Genomic DNA, 20,981 nt, shown 5'->3' on the forward strand with positions numbered 1-20,981 from the left:
TTATGTATTTACCTTTTATTCCACCCACTTACTATTGTGATTTTTTTATTTCACAGAAATGCCAAGTGGAATGAAAATTTCCTAAAGATAATTCATTTCTATTACCTGGTAAGGATGAAAAGTTCAGTTCAGAAGTCCATATCTATCCTGACACTCATTCTATCAAACTAAGTTACCCACATTGCTTAAAAAACAAACCACTTCTGCTCAAGCCCTTAATTATCAACCCAGATGTGGTTATTTCATTCAAATACATTTGAATAAACTATTTGAATTTGTATGAAATTCAGAAGCAATATTCAGCTTAATCAAATTTATTCAGTGCAATATGGGGGAAATTTTAATCTGGAAATGGAAAAAGGAATGAAAAAAACATAATTGCAGTGAAGTAAACAGAGTTTTGAGAGGATATGCATAAGAGAAGGCATTAACAAGAACTTTATTCATTTAATACTACTAACACTTTCATTTTGCTGAGAAAAACATAACCTTTTGGAATGTGTCCTTAAAGGCTTGCTTCACTTGCTGGTTCCTCAGAGTGTATATAAATGGATTCATCATAGGAGCAACAGAAGTATTGAGAACAGCTACTCCTTTGATCAGTGATGCCCTTTCTGTGGCTGAAGGGTTGACATACATGAAGATGCAGCTTCCATAAGAGATGGAGATGACGATCATGTGAGAGGAACAAGTGGAAAAGGCCTTTTTCCTCTGACCGGCAGAAGGGAGTTTAAGGATTGTCCTAATGATGAACATGTAGGAGAGAATTATTAATGCCAAAGTGAAAAGTAGAATCACTATTGCAGAGTAAAAACCAATCACTTCCAGGAGCCAAGTGTCTGAACAGGATAATTGCAAGAGAGGGAAATAGTCACAAGCAAAGTGATCGATGACATTGGAGCCACAGTAATCCAACTGGAGGAAAAGAATAACTGGTGGGAAAATATTTAGAAATCCTGCCAGCCAAGCACAAAATACAAGCAGCATGCAGACTCTCTTGCTCATGATGGTTGTGTAATGCAGGGGTTTGCAGATGGCTACATAGCGATCATAGGACATGGCAGTTAGAAGGTAGAATTCAGTTATACCCAGGAAGATGAAGAAAAACAACTGAGCTGTGCAATTATTGTATGAAATAGTTTTGTCTCTGGTGACAATTGTGCTGAGGAATCTAGGGATACAGACAGTTGTAAAAGATATTTCTAATACAGAGAAGTTCCTGAGGAAGAAATACATAGGGATCTGTAGAAGAGAGTCCACCAAGGTGAGAGTGATGATGGTTAAATTTCCAGTGATGCTTAATATATACATGATCATTAAAAAGAGAAAAATCACAACCTGAAGCTTAGGGTCATCTGACAGCCCTAGAAGAATGAATTCCCTGGGCGCTGTGTGGTTTTCCATTGCTGATATATACATACATATAAATATATATTTTTCCCCCTGTGGACCTATTCAACATAAACATGTGAAAACAAGAATATGAAATTGTTGTTTACATATCCACAGTGTTTAATCTGAGAAATCAAACGTTTTTTTTCCAGCAATCCACTCTAATTTCCCCTTTACCTGCCATTAACAAAAAAAAAAAAAATTATGAAGATAGATATTGATGTCTCTTCTTTAAAAATATTCTATCACAGGCCATGGATTAAAAATTCTGTTACTAACATTTTACAAAAGCTAGTTCTTCTGATACTTATTTAAAATTAAGCATCTAATTATTCTTAAAATACTGAGGTTCTTTTATAAAACATATGAAAATGTGCCAATCGAGATTTTTTTCCATTTCTCAGTATTGTAAAAGAGAGCCTGGATTCTAGCATAATCTAAATATAGTGTTTGAAAGGCCTACAGATATTATTTAGTCCTAATTCCAAATTTTATATTAGGGAAACTCAAACCAGTTAGTTTAGGACACTTGCACAAGGTTAAACAAGTTGTCACCTAGTGATCATATGACTTTACAAAGCACATGTTTCTCTGTGAGAATGTTGCTTTGTCATTCTTTCCTAAATTACTTAAGGGTTAGGTTGATACTATCACACTCATACACACACACACACACACACACACATAAAGAGAATATTTTTCTTCTTTTCTGATAAAAGACTGAAAAGCAAGAAAGAAAAATTTCCTATTTCAAGGCAAATAATTGTCTAGAAAAAGTTTAATTCATAAAATGGACAAGTAGATTTTTAAAAATATTGTTATCATAACTGAACAAGTTGATGGTCAAAAGAACATTTAGTGTGGCATAACTGATATGAAATAATTAGAATAAGCAAATTCATAGAGTCAGAATCTATAATATAGATTACCAGGGACTGGGTAGGGATAGGAAATGAGGAATTAATGCTTTAATTCTACAGAGTTTCTATTTGGGTAGCACTGAATTATATATGTGCATGTGCTTAAAAGGGGAATTTAAGTTGTTTCTATTTTATTAGAATATTTTTTTAAATATTTGCAGTGAATCCTAAATGATGAACTACAGTTAATAGCAGAATTATAAAAATATCCTTTCATCAATTGTTACAAATACCACAATAATGCAAGGTGTTGATAATAGGGTCATATTTGGGAACTTTGCATTTTATGCATGATTTTTCTGTAAACCTAGAACTTCTCTAACAAAAAAATGAAAATTTACTGTGAAACAATCTTTCATATAGGGTTGCCTTTTTTATAATCCTGTTTCCATTCCATCACAGCATTACACTCAAATTTAGAAAAATAGAAATGAACAATTCAAGACTTATTGCTGTGCTCCTGCTTTGGGATTCCTGCTTTTCCTCTCTCACCTAAGCTCCTTATACTAATGCAGCACCTGGGTTGTGATCTTGGCAATAACATTTATTTATCAATATCAAAAGGGCTGTAAGTCCACAAAATATGTGTGAATAACATTTTATCATGTTCGAATATAATGCAACATTAGCATATTGAATAACACATTTACTTACTTCCTTGTCCTTCTTGATGCTCTGTCTGAATTTCTACTGTCTGTTTGATTAAATAGTCATATAATTACAAAGCTAATAAGATGAATTAATAATTTGTTTAGTCCCCATTGTATTCTCACAAGTATGGTGAGTTAACTTTGTATTACCTTTCAAGGAATATAGTTTGCCTTGCTTCTAGACTAGTCATATTTGACCCATACTATTTGGCATTCCTGATATTATAAAATTGTTGGGATATTTTAATATGGTATAGCTCTTTCCTACTTTTTCTCTCTCACCTTAGCTCCATGTACTATCACAGTACCTGGGTTGTCTAGCAAGGCACTCTTCCTTTTGTCCTTTTCATATAATACACAAAAACTGATTAAAGCATTTTTTTTGCATTCATTCAGGCATTCTAAATAAATATTGTAATCCTTTGATTATATATGACTGAAATAAAAGTAATATTTTCCCTAGCCTTCAGATAGAGCCTACAAATGTTGCTTTGAAAAATATAACTTAAGAAATGTTCCCTCTCTTTATCTCATACAAATGGAATTGGACTTATTTTATTTATATCTCTCTTTCTGGCTCAGGGGAATTCATTAAGTGGACAATGACTGCCAAGAAGAGACACCATTAATAGATACAGATAAACCATTAACATTGATCTTTTTTATAAGTATTAAGAAAATATAAGAAAGCATGATTATTAAGGTAAATGAGACAAATGCATAAATCATGTGACACTGGGTATATGATGGTATGATATGGCATTTGATTTTTCAATTACTGATAGGAGTATTTTTTAGAAATTTTGCACCTGTTCTTTGGGGACTTGTGTCATATCCCTTTAATTTTTGCAACCCTAAAATTGAGAACTTCTTCATTGTACCACAATGAGACAATAAAAAATACTTTAGATTTCTAATATGAATAAATTGTCTTCTGAAATGGGCAACATATTAAGGGCTTATATGGGGTTGAATGCCCTTTTGTCTATTGCATAGAACCTATAAAACAGACTTTCTACATAGCAATTATTTTTAGTATGTTCATCTCTTAACACTAAGTTGTTTACTTATTATAATGGATCAATGTTTTAGATTACACACACACAGACATCCACACACATCAGCCAGAGTAATCTTTTCAAACTGGAAGTCAGGCATAAAACACCTGGGTTCAAATCCTCCCATGACTCCCCATCTCATTCTGACTAAAATATAAAATGATTATAAAGATCCACAAGGGTGTGGACTCTGACAATAGCTCTCAGATACCACCCCTCACTTTTCCTCATTCACTGATCTTCAATCACACTGGCCTCCCTGCCAGTGTGATTATTATATCTTCTTGTTGAATTGACCCTTCTATCAATATATATTCTTTTCTTATCTCTTATAACACTTGTTTTATTGTTTGCTTGTTTTTACTTAAAGTCCCTTTTGCATAATATTAGAATAGGCATTCCAGCTTTCTCTTTCATGGAATATTTTTTCCATCCTTTTACTTTCAAACGAAATTCTAGCCAGAGAAATTAGGCAAGAAAAATAAATGAATAATGGTATTCAGGTTGGAAAATAATCATAAAGCTATCTGTATTCACAGATGACATTATCTTACATATAGAACATCCAAACAGATCCATACAAAAGCTACTAAAGATAATAAATCAGTTCAGTTAAGTTGAAGCATACAAGATCAACATGCAAAAATCAACTTTGTCTGTATACATTAGCAATGAACAATTTGAAGAAGAATTTAAGAAAAAACCTTTTACAATAGCATTTAAAATATTAAAATATTGATGGATAAATTTAACTAAGGGTGAAAAAAACTTGCACACTGTAATCTACAAAACCTTGCTGAGATAAATTAAGGAAGAACTAAATAAATTGCAAGGCAACCTGTTTCCATGGATTGGAAGATTTAATATTGTTGTGATGCCAATACTGCCCAAAGTGATCACAGATGCAATGCAATCCCTATCAAAAATCCTGCAGCCTGTTTTGCAGAAATTGAAAAATTGACCATCAAATTCATATGGGGCCCTGGGCACTGAATAACCAAAACAATTTTGAGAAAGAACAAAATTGGAGGATTCATATAACCTGATTTCAAAACTTGCTACCAAGCTATAGTATTCAAAATAGTGGTACTGGGCATAAGATATGACAAATAAAGTAATGGAAAAAAATTTGAATGTCTAGAAATAGATAGACCCAAACATATATGGCCAATTGATTTTCAACAAGGATGCTAAGTACATGCAATTATGACAAAGGGGAAAGAACAATCTTTTCACCAAATGGTTTGGGAAAACTGGTTATCCACATGCAGAAGAAAAAAAAGTGGACCCCTACATCATACCATATACAAAATTTAACACTAAATGCATCAAAGACCCAAATATAAAAGCTAAATCATAAAATTCTTGGATGATAACATACATGAAAATCTAAATGACAGGGTATTTGGCAAAATGAATTCTTGGATATGTCACCAAAAAGCATGAACAACAAAAGAAACAGTAGATAAATTGGACTCCTTCAAAATTTTTAAAATTAGTGTATCAAAGTATTTATCAAGAAAGCAATAAAACAACCTACAGGATGGGAATAAATAGCTGCAAATCATATATTTGATAAGGGATTAATATCCATGTCTTATAAAGATCTCTTACAGCCCAACAACAAGGCAAACAACACGATATATAAAGGGGCAATGAACTTGAACAGACATTTTTCCAAGAGAATATACAGATGGCTAATAAGCATATAAAAAGATGCTCAGCATCATTAGCAATTAAGGAAATATAAATCAAATCACAATGAGATACCACTTCACAACTACAAGCATATCTATTATTTACAAATAAAAACAAAAGTATTCACGAGACTGCAGAGGAAGTGGAAGGACATGGTGAAACTGGAAGCATTGTGCATTTCTGGTGTGAATGTAAAATGGTAGAGCCTCTGTGATCTGTGATAAGCAGTTTAGCAAGTCCTCAAAAAGCTAAATATAGAATTATCTGGCAATTCCACTCTTAGGTATGTACCCAAATGAACTGAAAATAGGGACTGAAACATAATTTGTACATCAATATTTACAGCAGCTTTATTCACAAAAGACAAAAGGTGGAAACAATCAAAGTGTCCATTAGCAGTTGGATTGATAAACAAAATTTGATACATACAAACAATGAAATATTATTCAGCTGTAATAAGGAATGCAGTTCTTAAACATGCTACAATACACTGAAAACATTATACTGAGGGATATAGCAAGGTGAATAAGGATAAATACTGTATGATTTCACTTCATGAAATATCTAGAAATATCAAATTCATAGGAACAGAAATTAGATTCAAGCTTACCAGGTGATGGGAAGAGGAAGGAAGTGGTTGCGTGGTGGATTTAGGGTGTTTGTAAATTTCGTAAATGTTAAACTTTAAAAATCCACTATGTACTTACCAAGACTCCATGGACTCTATCAACTCTCTGTCTTTTAAAAATTGCCCCCAAATCTGAAATTCTTTTCCAAACATTCTGTTAATATATAATTCATTTCTCAGTATTTTGGTAACATTCACTCTTCTTTCTCAAGTCTGTATAGATATCTCCAATTAAAAGGCAAGTCTCTCCTACTAGTCTGCTACTGAATTTTCTTTGTGTTTCTTCAAACTTCTGTCTTGTGCTAAGTATCACAATTGATGATTTTGCAAAAAACTCTTAAGAATTTTGCACTATTGAATTGATTAAATTCTAAATTCTACTACAAAAAAGAAGCTGATGAAATTTAGAGTATTTTTAGTAGCTGTAATTCATTTTTGTGAACTTTTGACTCCATGGAAGATTAAATAATTAATATATAAAAATACATTTTTATATATACACAAACATATTCATTTCTATCTATTTTTACCTCTGTGAAACAAGAGTGATAGAAAAATACGCATACACATATATCTGTTGTCTAAATACTTTTAGAATTTATTAATGCCTTAAATATAATGACTAGAAAAGAAAATTTTAACATATGAAATCCTACTTTTATGCATAGTGGAGAATTTTGTTTTGCTGCAAAGTTTTATTTTCTATGAAATTTAACCTTTACTTATTTTATATAGGATAAATAACCTCTTTCTTACTTGGCCAAAACTTGAGACAGAATTATGTAAGATTTCTTTAGCTAATGATAGTGAGAAAGGAGCTTAATTCTCCTCAATTACAGAAAGTCAATTTATCTTATGGATCTAATATCTATTTCTTCACTAATTTTGGCAATATCTATCTATCTATCTATCTATCTATCTATCTATCTATTATCTATCTACCTACCTATCAAATCTATCTATCAACCTATCCTTCAAGATATTATAGGATTTAAAAATATGGAGATCTACTTAGTAATTATATCTAAAAGAGTATGCATTGAAAATGGTCTATGCTTCTTTATTAATAGATAAATTATATGGACATACCTCATAAAGGTGACTAATGACAAATGATTTAGCTTTGTTTCAAATATACTTACATTTTTCTTTAAATTATATGACATTTTCCCCACATATTTCTTATAAAAACTGCAAGATGGAGAAGGGAACTTTTGTAGAAAATAAATTTAAATCACAAAACTATATTTCTTTTGTATAGTAAGTGATTTATCAATATTTGTAAAGCGGCCCCTACATTTCTGGGAATCATTTTTTTTCCTGAACAAAATTCAAAACAAATTTTACTTTTCAAAATAGGTAATGTTGAAGAAGTTGTGATTAACAACATTGTGAAAAATAATGGAAAGTCAAAAAGGCATAAGAAAAATATTTCAAATGGACTGAGAAATTGCTAGACAATGGCTATAAAAGCAAAAGAGAATGGGTAAAACTTATAGGGAGGCCATGTTGATTTAAACAGTCTACTGAAAATTCATGTTAATTTTTTAAATTGCTATTCATTATGCCTTTAAATCATGACACCATAACTTTTCACTTGTTTGTGAAAAATACAGTCTTCCTCGCCATGTCCATGAAGGCTCGCTTCACCTGTTCATTGCGTAGGCTGTAGATGAAGGGGTTCAGCATGGGGGCTACTGAGGTGTTTAGCACAGCTACTACCTTGCTTAGAGACACCCTGTCTTTTGCAGAGGGTTTAATGTACATGAAAATGCAGCTGCCATAAGAGATGGAAATGACAATCATGTGGGAAGAACATGTGGAAAAGGCTTTTGTCCTCTGACTGGTAGAAGGAATCTTCAAAATTGTCCTGATGATGTATATGTAGGACAAGATTATTAATACCAAAGTGAACATTACAGTGAACACAGCACAGGAAAAACCCATTAACTCTAGGAATTGCGTGTCTGAACAAGAAAGTTGAAGCAGGGGAAAATAATCACAGGTAAAATGGTCAATAACATTGGAACTGCAGTAATCAAGCTTTAAGAGCAGCAGGAGTAGTGGGAATATGATTAAGAATGAAGTCAGCCACGAAGAGAAGACAAGCAATGTGCAGATTTGGCGATTCATGATGGTCATGTAATGCAGGGGTTTGCAGATGGCAATGTAACGGTCATAAGACATGGCAGCCAGAAGGTAAAATTCAGTAACCCCCAAGAGAATGAAAAAAAATAATTGTGCAATGCAATCATTAAAGGAAATAGTTTTATCTCCTGTTACAATGGTGCCCAGGAACTTGGGTATGCTGACAGTTGTGAATGAAACTTCTAATAAGGAGAAATTCGTGAGGAAGAAATACATGGGTGTCTGGAGCTGGGAGTCCACTAGCGTGAGGGTGATAATGGTCAGGTTCCCAGTGATGCTGAGCATGTAGGTGATGAACAGAAAGACAAAAATCATCATCTGAAGCTTTGGGTCATCTGACAATCCCAAGAGGATAAACTCAGTTACCTCTGTGTAGTTTCTCATTCTTCAGTTGCTTATTTCTATTACTCCTGCTAGGCCTATAGAAGAAAGTAAAAGATAGCCTTGAAGAGATGAGTGGATTCACAAAACATCCAAGCATGGCTCTGGAATTTGGCTGAAGTGGTATGACAATCCACCTTCAAGGGAAATTTAAAGCAACCTGATAATAACAAAGAGCTTTCAATTTCCTCTCTGTTAAAGGGGAAAACTCCTGAGCTAAGGCAGGGTAAAGTAAAACAAACCTGAAAGTGTTTCATTATCACAATTTTAACATAGCCTTTAACTTTCAAAAAGAAGTGTCCACAAGGTTCCTTCCTGCATGAGAACAAGCTTTGTTTTGTGACTCCAACCCCAGTAAAATCTCCTTTGCTATTTTCCCCATTAATGTAGTAGATTTTACCACTATATCACCTAACAGGCAAATATGTCAATTCAAGATTTAATTAATTGGGAAGGATATTTTAAAATTTTTAATGGTGACCCTTTTGTCCTTAGGCATCTATCCACTTTTAGTGATATTCAGCTTTTCTAACTCCTACTACCTTATTGTAAGTCACAGATACAGAAGCCATTGGCACATACAACCTCAGATTTTAGGGATAGAGGAGAGAATGAGAGCAGAGAACAACGGTGAGAGTAACTGGAAGGACTTAAAAGTGAGAATGATTGCTTCTGAATACCTGACAATATGTCATGACAGTTTTGCCTACCTAGTGCCATCACCTTATTCTTAGACATCCTATTTGCCTTACTATATAAAATAATACCTATTATTATTATTACATAAGAATTACCCATAGTCAAAAAAAGTAGATAGATAGGTGTATCCAACAATCCTGACTTTAATTTTTTTGTTTATTTAATGTGTTTTTAAATGGCAAGTTTATGTTTTTATTTATTTAAATAAAATTTAAAAGACATTTCCATTAATATTCCATAGAGAAGAGTGAGAATCACATCGTTTCTTACTCCCACAACACTAGGTTTTGGGATTTCATAAGCATTTTATATCCATCTTTCCCAATTCCTCCACACTTAACCTACTGTGATGAAATCTGTGAAGTCCCAGCTTCTCTTTGCATTCTTGAAACTTGCAATAGCCATTTCAACAAAATCTAGTCCCTAATGTATTATAGGTTTAAATCAAACAATTTTCAAGCAAACAAACAAATAGATGCTGATTTTTGTTGTTGTTGTTGAATCACATGTTGTCATCAGGTGCTACTCCTAGTGTGGACATTGCTTAAATTAGTTTGTTTGGCCAGATGAATTCTTCTCCTGTTTTGGTTTGCTAAAGCTGCCAGAAAGCATTATACAAGAAATGGGCTGGCATTTACAATAGGGATTTATTAATTTACCATTTACAGTTCTTGGGCCATGAAACTGTCCAACTCAAGGTATGAATAGGGTGATACCTGGACTATGAAGACAGGCTGCTGGCATTGGGGACACCTCTGTCACATGGGAAGGCACATGGCCAGTGTCCTTCTCTCCTAGGTTTCATTGCTTCCAGCTTCTGGCTTCAGTGGCTTCCTTTCTCAGCTTCTGTTGGTGTGTCCTTGTCTTTCAGCTTCTCCATGGCTTCTCAGAGCTCTGGGCTTTTTCTATATGAGCTTTTCTTAATTTCATGTCTTATAAAGAGCTAAGTAAAGGGACTAAAACCCACCTGGGACAACTTCTCTATTGAAATAACCTAATCAAAAGGTCCCACCTACAATAGGTCTGCACCCACAGAAATTGATTAAAAAAGCATGATCTTTTCTGGGGTACATAACAGCTTCAAATCGCCAAACTTACTTTATCAGTAGTGGTTGGTTCAAATTTTCTGAATTTAGAAAATTAAAAACAAAGAATACTTAAAGAAAACCTAATTTTATTGATAAAATTTTTAAACCCTCAGTAGCCATTATTTTAAAATTGTTCCTCTTTAAATTACTTTATAGTTTATTCTTTAAGTCACTCTAGTGCTACTCCAGTGACATCATTTTTCCTTCATCAGGCGTCACTTCTTCAAAAGCTCTGGTTTTGTGTAACGACTCCAACTCACATAGTACACTTTCATTGATGGACAAGATTGGATTTCAATATCAAAACTGAAGTTTCTGCAATAGTATACTTGCTTTGGCAATCCAGATTTTTAAAAAATACATATTTTTATTATTCTATAATGATTAATATATTTTGTATATTTTAAACCTTTATTCAACATTTTTACACATCCATTTTCTCTTAATTTTCCTCTTAATTTTCACATTTTAATGATTAATACTAACATGGCTTACCTTTTTTGGCTATTGATTAAAGCTATGCAGGAATGAATGTATGAAGAGCTGTGAAGGTATTTGTGCAGAGACATTTGGAGTGTTCATGTGAACATCACAAAGAATTAACACGTCTATAGCAAGTCTTCAAGGACCAGAGAAAAGTGGCAGAATGAAGCTCTAGCAGAATATGATCCAATATCACAGGATTGAGCCTAGATTGTGATACTTTTATTTAAGAATGTGTATAGATATTCAATGGATTATATTGACTTGCCAAATCAAATAAGGCTGATACAGAGTTTCATCATCTATAGCCTTTTAAGGAAAATAAACATCCATGTTAACAAGGTGCGTATTATTCCTTAAGCCTTCAGCCATCCCAAGGATATATTTGGGTAGAGTAGTCAAGCATATCTCTGAGCCTTTAACTCATCATTTTAGTATTTTATTTGAGTGTGAATTCATGATTTTTCCTTGGCTGAACATGGCTGATGTTACCAAGCTTTACATTTCCTAACACTCTTCTAATCCTGTAACACATTATGAGCCATTCAAAAATGAAAATTAACAAGAATACTTAATATTAAGTAGAAAGGCCACAAAGAATTTTCAGGGCTTTCATTCTCAAGACATTCAATATCTTGACCTTCCAAATCTCTACCATTAAGTAAATATTAACAATGATATTCTGCATAAACTACATGGTGGCAATTTCTTTGATGCCCAAACTAAGAAAGAGAATCTCTTCTAGAGGCCACCTTAGGCTCAAAGGATTGAAAGATGACTCTGACAGACTGAGAGAGGAACCTTTGGTTCCACTTCATTTCTGGTGTATTTTTTCCCATTATTTTATTGCTGTATGTGGCACTGAATAGAGATCTAGATCACTCAGTAATGCAATGACTGTTGATGCCTACTTTTGTTCCATCTTCTTATATGTTTGCCTCCAAAGTAACTGCTTTCATGATCATGGCACCCTAATTCTTTCTACTTAATTTAATTTAAATACTTTTTCAGGGTTTAGCTTAATGTATTGGAGAAGAGGGTGAGAATTTAATTCAGTGTTTTGGACAACATCTTGCTGAGCTACATAATTACACTAAAGTACACTTCTAGCACTGCCCAGTTACTCTTGACTTTGAGCAATGACAGCAGATTTCACTTCAAACCTCTCTCTTCTAAAATAAAAGTCTCCACAAGAGACCCTACTGAGTGGTTGGCAGACTTGTTTTTCTTAAAATTGCCTTGGGATATTCTTTGTAATTATTTTAGAGTACTGTTTCTATGGAGAAAACTTAATAAATGTTTTTTTTTATTTCAGTAAAGATGGACAAGTTCAATTCTCAGAATCCATACCAGTGTATATAGAAACAAATCTAAAGGAAAGAGAGAGCACAAAATCACATTTAGTAATAATTTGAAAATGTTAGCACTCATACCTATAGTGGTTTATGGATACTATCAAGTCATAGCCTTGAAATTTCAAGTCACTAATTAGCCATCTATAAATTAATCAGTAATTTAAAACATAAACAAAGAAGGAAAAGGTAATACATTGTTAATAAAATTATTGTATCAAGGCTTACTGTTAATATACTATTTTTTAAATTAACAGGTCAATTTATTATCACAGAAAATATATGAGTTTTGCAGTTAGAGATCTATGGATTAAAAATAAAAATGGGCAACATAATGGATTTGTGACTTTGGGTGAATAACTTAATTTCTTTAGTTTCAGTTTTCTATTTTTAAAATGGAATTGAAATTTTGAGTTTTTGGAGAATTATTTGAAATAATATAAGTGCTTCATGTATTATATGGTGTTTCATACATACTCAAGAACCACTGTTTTATTTTTTCTTTAAGTGCAATTAATTTTCAATTTTGGGAAGAATAGTTATGTTAGTTCTGAGTTATCAAAGGTACTATTTTTTTTCAGAGAAATACTAAGATTTTTAATAATTTATCTTATGTGGTTCCATGGCCACTCTATGAATATTTATTTCCAAATGTTATATAAAGGTTATATAAATTAAATGAATTCATATAGCTAGCAAGCGTCAATTGTAATCTCAGACAACCAAAAATAAAACCTGTTCTCTGAGAACATTTCTACTTAACCTGAGTTTACTTAGAAATGCACGAACATACAGACAATAATTTCCTGCCTTTAATTAACTGTGATTGAATTGATATCATAAAACAAAACACACTCACCTTTTTTTACATGTTTTATTTAACATGTCCAGCTGCAAATCATAACCTCAATATATTCCATTCCATTTGATTGAAATTGTCACTGATAAGTAATTAATGAATGCTAAGAATATGGAGACTGCCATTGCCTTCCATTTGCATAAAACTTACCTCTGCTTTCCACACAGGGTCACAAACACTCAGAATAACTGAAACAATAAAACTAGCAGCAAATGCCATTGTTGTCATCCAGGGCAGCCAGCGTATCTGAAATCACTCCCTCCCTTTTCCATTGAACATGTTTACTTTCCATAATAAATGTCTTTCTCTTATCTTTCCATTGTAATAAGGGGAAATGCATTTGTTTAACTATATGGAGTGAGAAAGGAGTAAAAATATAAAAGAGAACAAATATTTTACAGTGCTTTAAAACCCTGGCATGGGTTCTATGTGGATTTTATTTGCACAAGCTACTTAAAGTTTTTCCTATTCTATTTACCACTGGCTCAAGGGGATTAATTCAGCAAATCAAAATTGCCAGAAGAGGACTTTACACAAAACACTAAGGAATATGAAATCTAAAACACATTAGGATCAAAATTGGAAAAGGAAGCTTGGGGAACAGTGTCCAATGAGACAGAAACAAACAAGCAAACAAATAACACTAAGTGTGAAATTTTCTCATCACTTATTTTCATAAGTTATAAACCAACTACCTTAATTCCTATTCTAGATTTCTACCCCACATACCATGCCGTTTTTAAAGCTAGATATGTATCACATTGTACTAAACACATACATTAACTTCATTTTTAATCTGCTTTCCAATAACAATTTTTGGTATCTTAATACTGTTAATATTTTATGCTTTTCCTGCTTATGAAGTGCCACTACTAACAATTAGAAAAGCTCCTCCTTTACTAAGTTGTGAAAACTTTCACTTCTGTCTTTTAAGATAAATGAGGGATTTGCCTAACCCTAAGACAAGTTCTGGTTTCCTTCTTTGCCCACAGAACCCACTGAAACTAATGAAGTTGCACTAAAGAAAAGGCCTGAATTAAAATGAACCCTGGGCCATAAAAAACCCTGCAAGTGAAATCAAAGTGAGCAGCAACATCAGGTAAAAGGAATACAGGACCCAAAAAGAAGCCAGAGGTCCAACCACCAGAAATTCCAGCAACGTCACAAGCCCTCTCCTCCACATAAGGGAACCAATCAGTAGTAGTAACCAACTTGCAATTCCTAATATGAATGTAGACACAGCTAATGACAATAAACAATTTACAGCCCTTAATTTGAATGTCTACTAACCAATCCCAATGTGCCAATCACCTCAAGATCTCTAGCCCCATCTCCCTTTGTTTAGTTTGATAAATATCCCTCACCTTTCCAGCTTGGGGAGAGAGATCTGAGATACAAACTGTCCTCCTGCTCCTCGAGGCTAGACTTTGCTAAAAAACTTCTCTACTCAAAATCCTGGTGTCTACTGATTGACTTTGTGCACATCAGATGAGGACTCACATTTGGTCCAAAACACTTACTCTGTCACTCATCAGCAATAGCAAAATAAAGTTTCTTGTTTGCCTGATTAGCATTATAATTTATATGCCAAGAATAATTTTAGAAGTTAGCATACTCCCTGCCTTACTTATGATATTGTCATTATGACCAAATTTTGAGATAACATGAATAAAAAAAGGCAATAAAATTGTGTGCAGGTCCTTAAATGAAGGCTTTGAAAACTTTTCAGGTCATTAAAGAGTCTCAATTGTATATAAAAATAGGAAAAAATACAAGATTTTTTTTTAACATGCTGTCATATTCAATACTGAAGTTCAGTGGTCTCTGGCAAGTTACTCGAATTTTTTGAATATCAATTTATAAATTTGTAAAAGAGAGATAATGACGTCCATTTGCCATATAGCTGTGAAGATTAAATCAAATATGGTATGGAATGCTTAGTTCAGCAAATGATGCAGAATAAATATTCTCATAGAAGAGCTATAATTATTTTTTAAACTCATATCAGACTTCCAAATTCCATAAGATTCATGGTAGGTTCCTAAATAGTCATCCTTTTATACATTTTCAAAATAAAACTCATATAAACAGGGGAGATATAATAGCAGTATAACACATGCCTTCAGCATAAATAGGAAATTGATATTGTGAACTTCAAATTAGTTATAAATGGGAAGATAAGCACCTAAATTCATCAGATGAGTGGGAAGAATTGGACAAATACTGCAGATAGTGTATGAAAAATGTGTTGCAGATAGTCAATTCATTTCCTGTTTCCTATAACTTTTAAGAAGAAATTATTTTGTATATTAGTAACAGAGAAGAAAAAAATTAAAAGTAAGTTGAGTAAAACAGTGTTTAGTCCTTTGAACCCTTATGGTAAAAAAAAAAAAATGTATTACTCAGAATAATCAGCAAAGTGATTTATGTTCTGGAGCCACTGGTTTTCTTCTATGCTGAATTGTAAATCAACATATACATGAAACCTACAGATAGTTTGAAAGAAAGACACAACATACTCACTTCCAAGCTAAAAAAGAAAGTCTGAGCAAATGAACTCAGCAATGGCGGTGACTGAGAAACGGATCTAGGTCTATACCAGAGATTAAAAGACTAGAATTTCCTCTTTGCCTTTATTTAACCTTCACGGTGACATTCATTCATTTTAGGAAATACTTTCATATGTTTGCAAAAAAAAAAAACTACTTCGTAGATTAAGTCATTGAAGTCTTTTTTACTTGCTGTTTCCTCAGGGTATAAACGAAGGGGTTCAGCATGGGGGCAATTGAAGTGTTGAGAAGAGCTATTCAGTATTCAGTTGTAACAAATATCTCCAGGTTGTGCCAAATTGTTAGGAACAATAAACACACATGTAAACACAAACATACCTATGTCTCTCAGTTATACATCTAAGACCAAAGGTTACTTGTACAAGACTATGAAACAAATTGAGGGTCAGTATGTAGATCACAGTTTCAGTAATAATGCAGTTCTGAAGACCAAGTTTATCTCCTCAAGTCCAGCTCAAGATAATGCCTTCAGCATTTAAACTCTGAAGTTAGTAGAGCACCCATCTACAGGTGATTTTAAAAACTTAGAATAGGAATTTCCTGAGTCATTATTCATGCAATTGATAAATACCTCACAGCTGACTATGAAAAACAAAATTTTTTTTTATTCAAAACATAATATTGAGCACCTTTTCAAAACATAATATTCACTCTGCTTTTGACACTTTAGTAATCAGGGCAAAACTATTGCAAGAAAACATTTATGTAGTTATCCAGCAAAATTAAAGATAAAAGGCTTTTTGTCTCTTATCTTCCACTCTATAACTTATGTTCTACTTTTAAACCCAGATTATTTCACTTTGCTCTTCAATTTTTAAAATGTCCACATTAAAATTTTGTTGTAGCAAACTTGATTTCAAAAGCAGGTTAGTCAGGGATCAAACTATAGCTATAGCCCATAAGGGCAAGAAAAACCTTTAACAAATGTAAAAATGCAAAGTATTTGTATTGTTCTGTGAGGTTTCTACAATCCAGAACCTCTGCATGCAACCCGGCTTCATTTCCCATATATGAAGTTACTAGGTAATTTGCTAGAAGGTGTCTTGTTAGTAAGGATGGGCAATTCTTTTCATCACAGTTGTTTCCTACTTGTTTTCAAAAGTAATAAAGACTTTTGCTGCTTGGTTAACAGAAGGTGAGTTTGGGTTTTAATTATGACCAAACATTTATGAAAGTCTCCATTTTCTGCAACCAAGCAGGTGATTTAATACATTCTAAATCCAGATCGCATTTTTCCCCAAACTGTTTTGACTTTTACTCTATCAAGGACTGATGCATGAGTTAGTTCCACGTCACAAACTAGGGTAACATCTATGGTTAATAGTTGATTTTGAAAAACAGAAAAATGTCATCTAAACAAAGAATCTCCCCTTTAACGCTGTTGGCATGTTCGCTGTTATTATACTTGATGGAATACATGGGTTAAAAACACTATCCTAAATCCTGAAATTCAGCACTTGTGTAGGAAAGTATTTCTCTTTTCCCTTTTTTTAAAAAGAAGACAAAATATTTTTTAATAGTTATGCACACCTTTTTTTTAATCATCTTAAAAACAGGCAGTGATCTGACAATAAAAAGGCTGCTTATGGAATACTGTTAAACATTACTTACAGGATGTTAAATTCTTAGAACTAAGATTTTCCCCACAAAAAAGGAATAATGGAAACATCAATCATTTTTAGATTTTATATTTGCTGGTTTGAAAGGTGGTTTTACACAAATACTAAATTTAAAACAAACAAACAAAAACTTTAGGACACAATGAATTCCTTTTATTTTAGTATGCATCCACATTTTATCACTTAATTGTCCTGAATAGAAAAGTGGGGAAATACAGCAATGAAGACAAAATATTTTAATGGTGACTGGTCATAGGAACTCTCCCGGTTTCTTCATCAAAATTATTTTAAATTTTTGCAGTACTTACTCTGTCAACTCAGGGGCAGTGCCAACATCACTTTCAAATGAGATCACCTACAGATAACTGACGATGACTTAAAGTTGCAGGTGTGCAAGGAAGATTGAAAACGATGGTGAAAACTGTAGTTAACCCAAATGTTACTCAGAGATATCAACTGACAATCACTGCTCAATTCTGAATAAGGGGTGCTGTTTTACTGTGGGTCCACATTCCACCTTTTGCGAAGTCCGCAGTATAGCAGACAAGATTGGCAATGCCTCTTTTGGGCAAATCCTCTCCAGGATAACCATATTTGAATGCTACTGTGTGTTTCATGCAGAACAGCATGGATCATCTTTGTAGGCTGCTCTGAGCGTTATTCATTTGCCTCTCAATTTCTGCAAAGATTTCATCCACAATGTTTTATTCCCCAGTGGAAGTCTCCATAAAGGGCAGCCCCATTCTTCAGCAAGTGCTCTGCCTTCATTGGAAGATACTTCTTTCTCACTTTCCAGGTGCACTTTGCTCCCAACCAAGTTGACAGGCACACTTCTTATATCCCTTCACTAGGATGATCTGGCCCCAGATGGGCCTGAAGTCCTGGAAGCTGTGCTGGTTGACCAAGCTATGAACAGGATGAAGCCCTGGCCGTTCTTGATGAACAGGCACCACGTGGATGCTAACTGTTCAGTGCCCAACTTGTGCAGAATCTCCAGCACCGACCTCAACATGCGTCCTCCTTGGTCTCCTTTGTGGTAGAAGTCCTCAGTGGTGGGGTCCTGTTTCTTGTGTGTAGAGGGCGATTAAGGTAGCATGCATGAAGTCCACCTTCAGCTATGCCGGAGATGTGCAACATGGCCGCCAGGGCTGATACAACAATAGCTTAAGTTACCCTCAGCCTTCTTTACGGAAGTAGTTCACGCCAAAAGTGCTAGTTCACGCCAAAAATGCTAACCCTACATCTGCCATCCACCCTAGCAACAGCAGCCACCAATCCTAGACCGCCACGAGCCCTTGCTAGCCACTTCTCCTTCTCCTAGAGTATATATGCTCTGCCTCTTCAATAAAGTTTTGCAGCTTGATCAGAAACCTGTCTTGCTGTCACTCTTCGCGTCTCTTGTCCCATACCATTCCTCCCTCACAGGATTTGGAGCCTCTGTTGATCGTCCCGCGGGCCGGGACACTTGTGAAGGTGACAGTCATGAAATTCCCTCTCAGGGTGGATATGCACCTTCCCCACTACCCTGTACTCGTGCATGGTTCCTCTGCTTCTCTTGCCACTGCCACCATCACACCTGCTACATAAACCTACTACCATGGCCCTCCTACCTACTCTGGCCCTGCTGCCTCCAGTGGCCACTCGCTCAAGGCAGCAGCTTCCCCAGGGTGACAGAGACCTTGGCAGCAGCTTAGGGGTCAGTGGCCCTGGGCATGCGCAGCCCAGGAGTCCATGCCGCCCAGCAGGCTCTGCAGAGGACTGAATTTGAATTTTCTTTTAATTTTGAAATAGAACATTCCAATGTATACTTTAATGACCTAGGCCAAATATATATATATATATATAACTTTTTTATATGGCACATAAGACCAAATCTAAACTAAGGATTGGTGAATGCTCTCTTTTTAAGAAAACAGTTGACTTTTCCAGCAGGATTTAAGAAGAAATAGTTTCAAAGAATTTTCACCTTAGAGGGTACCTTCAGGTTAACATGGCCTTGTCCAAAAATGAGTGACTATTTTTATGCAAATGCAGGGCAGGCTGCACTTGGGATGCCTCAGCACTTGAGAGACAATAGCCAAACATCAAGTACAGAGCTTTACATTTATGGCTTGTAAAAGACCTTAGCCAAAAAATAGATAAACAAACAAATAAATAAATAAATACTGGGCAGATCATGCAGGGGTCTTACCCCAAACTCAAAGGCTTCAGGTGGTACACTCCTGTGGCTTGGTTTTGAATTGTACATGTGTAGCTTGGGCTGTTTTTCCAGGGGTGGTCGAGGTGGGATTCATCATTTGTAGGCATTTGGGGGTCTCAATACAATTTTCTTACAAGTGGCAAAGTTGATAAGTTCTCCATTTGTTATAAAACACTGATGTGGTTTAGCTACTGTGGCTAAGTAGACAGAATAAACAGGTCCCGCAAATTACCTTCCTTCTAAAATCTGTTTTGATGTACATTCATATGAAAGAAGGGAGTCAACTCCATCTCTGTTCCTGCAAGAAGTTCTTTATTGGCTTTTTAGTACAGGATTATATAGCATAAGCATTCTTTGGATTACGTGATTGTTTCCTGTTTCCCCAGGGACCTGCGTTTGTTCTAAAATCACAAGACTAGCATGTTTACAATTTTCGGGTGCAAGCTTGAGGACAATAACAATCTTAGGGAACCATCTCTTCTGAGCTAGGTGGGAAAACAGAAATACGGAAGGAGCCCGGCATCATTCTCCAACTTAATTGCCTGCCTTCAGGCACACAGTGCCTTGACCTCAGCCTGACCTTTCAGGAGGCAGCCTCCCTGACTAACTTGCCAAGCCAGGGAACCTTCCATGCCTCCACACATTCAGGGGGCAAAGGAGAGACTAGGGAGGGAAGGACTAACCTTGAATTCTTTCAGCTGGCCCAAAAGTTCAGGAGTCATCCCCTGGTGACTTCTCAGTTGGGTGAAGACAATGTGGCTCATAGCAATCTACAGCCCATTATTTCCACCACAAATGATAAAAAATCATAAGAATGGAAAAGTAAATTCTACACCAGAGGTGGGCAAATGTTTTCTATAAAAGTCCAGAGGATAAGGATTTTTGGCTTTTCAAGGCATGAGGTATCTGTTAAACTACTGAATTCTGCCATTAAAAGCAGCCACACACACACACACACACACACACACAAAATGCAAATGAACAAATCTTCCAATAAAATTTTATTTACAAAAACAGAACAAAATGGATTAGTGGATGGATGTTGCCCTTGGGACTTAGTTTACTGAGTTCTGTACTAGGAAATGGTCCTTATTCACAAGGTACTCCTAGAAGCCTTTCTGGTGTTTCAGCTAGAAGCCTGAGGTTTTGAAGAAGTATTGGCAAGGTCTCTTCACTCCGACTTTGCCAAAATTCCAAGCCCCACAGACTGCTTGATGTCTAATATCTGTGCAAATT

General features: G+C 34.7%; 2 protein-coding genes across 2 annotated transcripts; both read right to left on the reverse strand.

Moving 5' to 3' along the window:
- Positions 1 to 419: 419 nt before the first annotated feature.
- Positions 420 to 1,407, reverse strand: LOC119542203 (olfactory receptor 6C3-like). The gene has a single exon (XM_037846775.1). It carries the CDS (start codon positions 1,402 to 1,404, stop codon positions 466 to 468), a length of 939 nt encoding a protein of 312 aa, XP_037702703.1. The 5' UTR covers positions 1,405 to 1,407; the 3' UTR covers positions 420 to 465.
- Positions 1,408 to 7,939: 6,532 nt separating this feature from the next.
- On the reverse strand, positions 7,940 to 8,878 carry LOC119542186 (olfactory receptor 6C1-like). Its single transcript, XM_037846753.1, has one exon. It carries the CDS (start codon positions 8,876 to 8,878, stop codon positions 7,940 to 7,942), a length of 939 nt encoding a protein of 312 aa, XP_037702681.1.
- Between the last annotated feature and the right edge of the window lie 12,103 nt (positions 8,879 to 20,981).

Source organism: Choloepus didactylus, chromosome 8, assembly GCF_015220235.1.
Source record: "Choloepus didactylus isolate mChoDid1 chromosome 8, mChoDid1.pri, whole genome shotgun sequence".
Classification (NCBI taxonomy): Eukaryota; Metazoa; Chordata; class Mammalia; order Pilosa; family Megalonychidae; genus Choloepus; species Choloepus didactylus.

Bases quoted from the DNA above. Each gene is read 5' to 3' on its own strand.
- LOC119542203 (XM_037846775.1), bottom strand. From the start codon at position 1,404: ATGGAAAACCACACAGCGCCCAGGGAATTCATTCTTCTAGGGCTGTCA.
- LOC119542186 (XM_037846753.1), bottom strand. From the start codon at position 8,878: ATGAGAAACTACACAGAGGTAACTGAGTTTATCCTCTTGGGATTGTCA.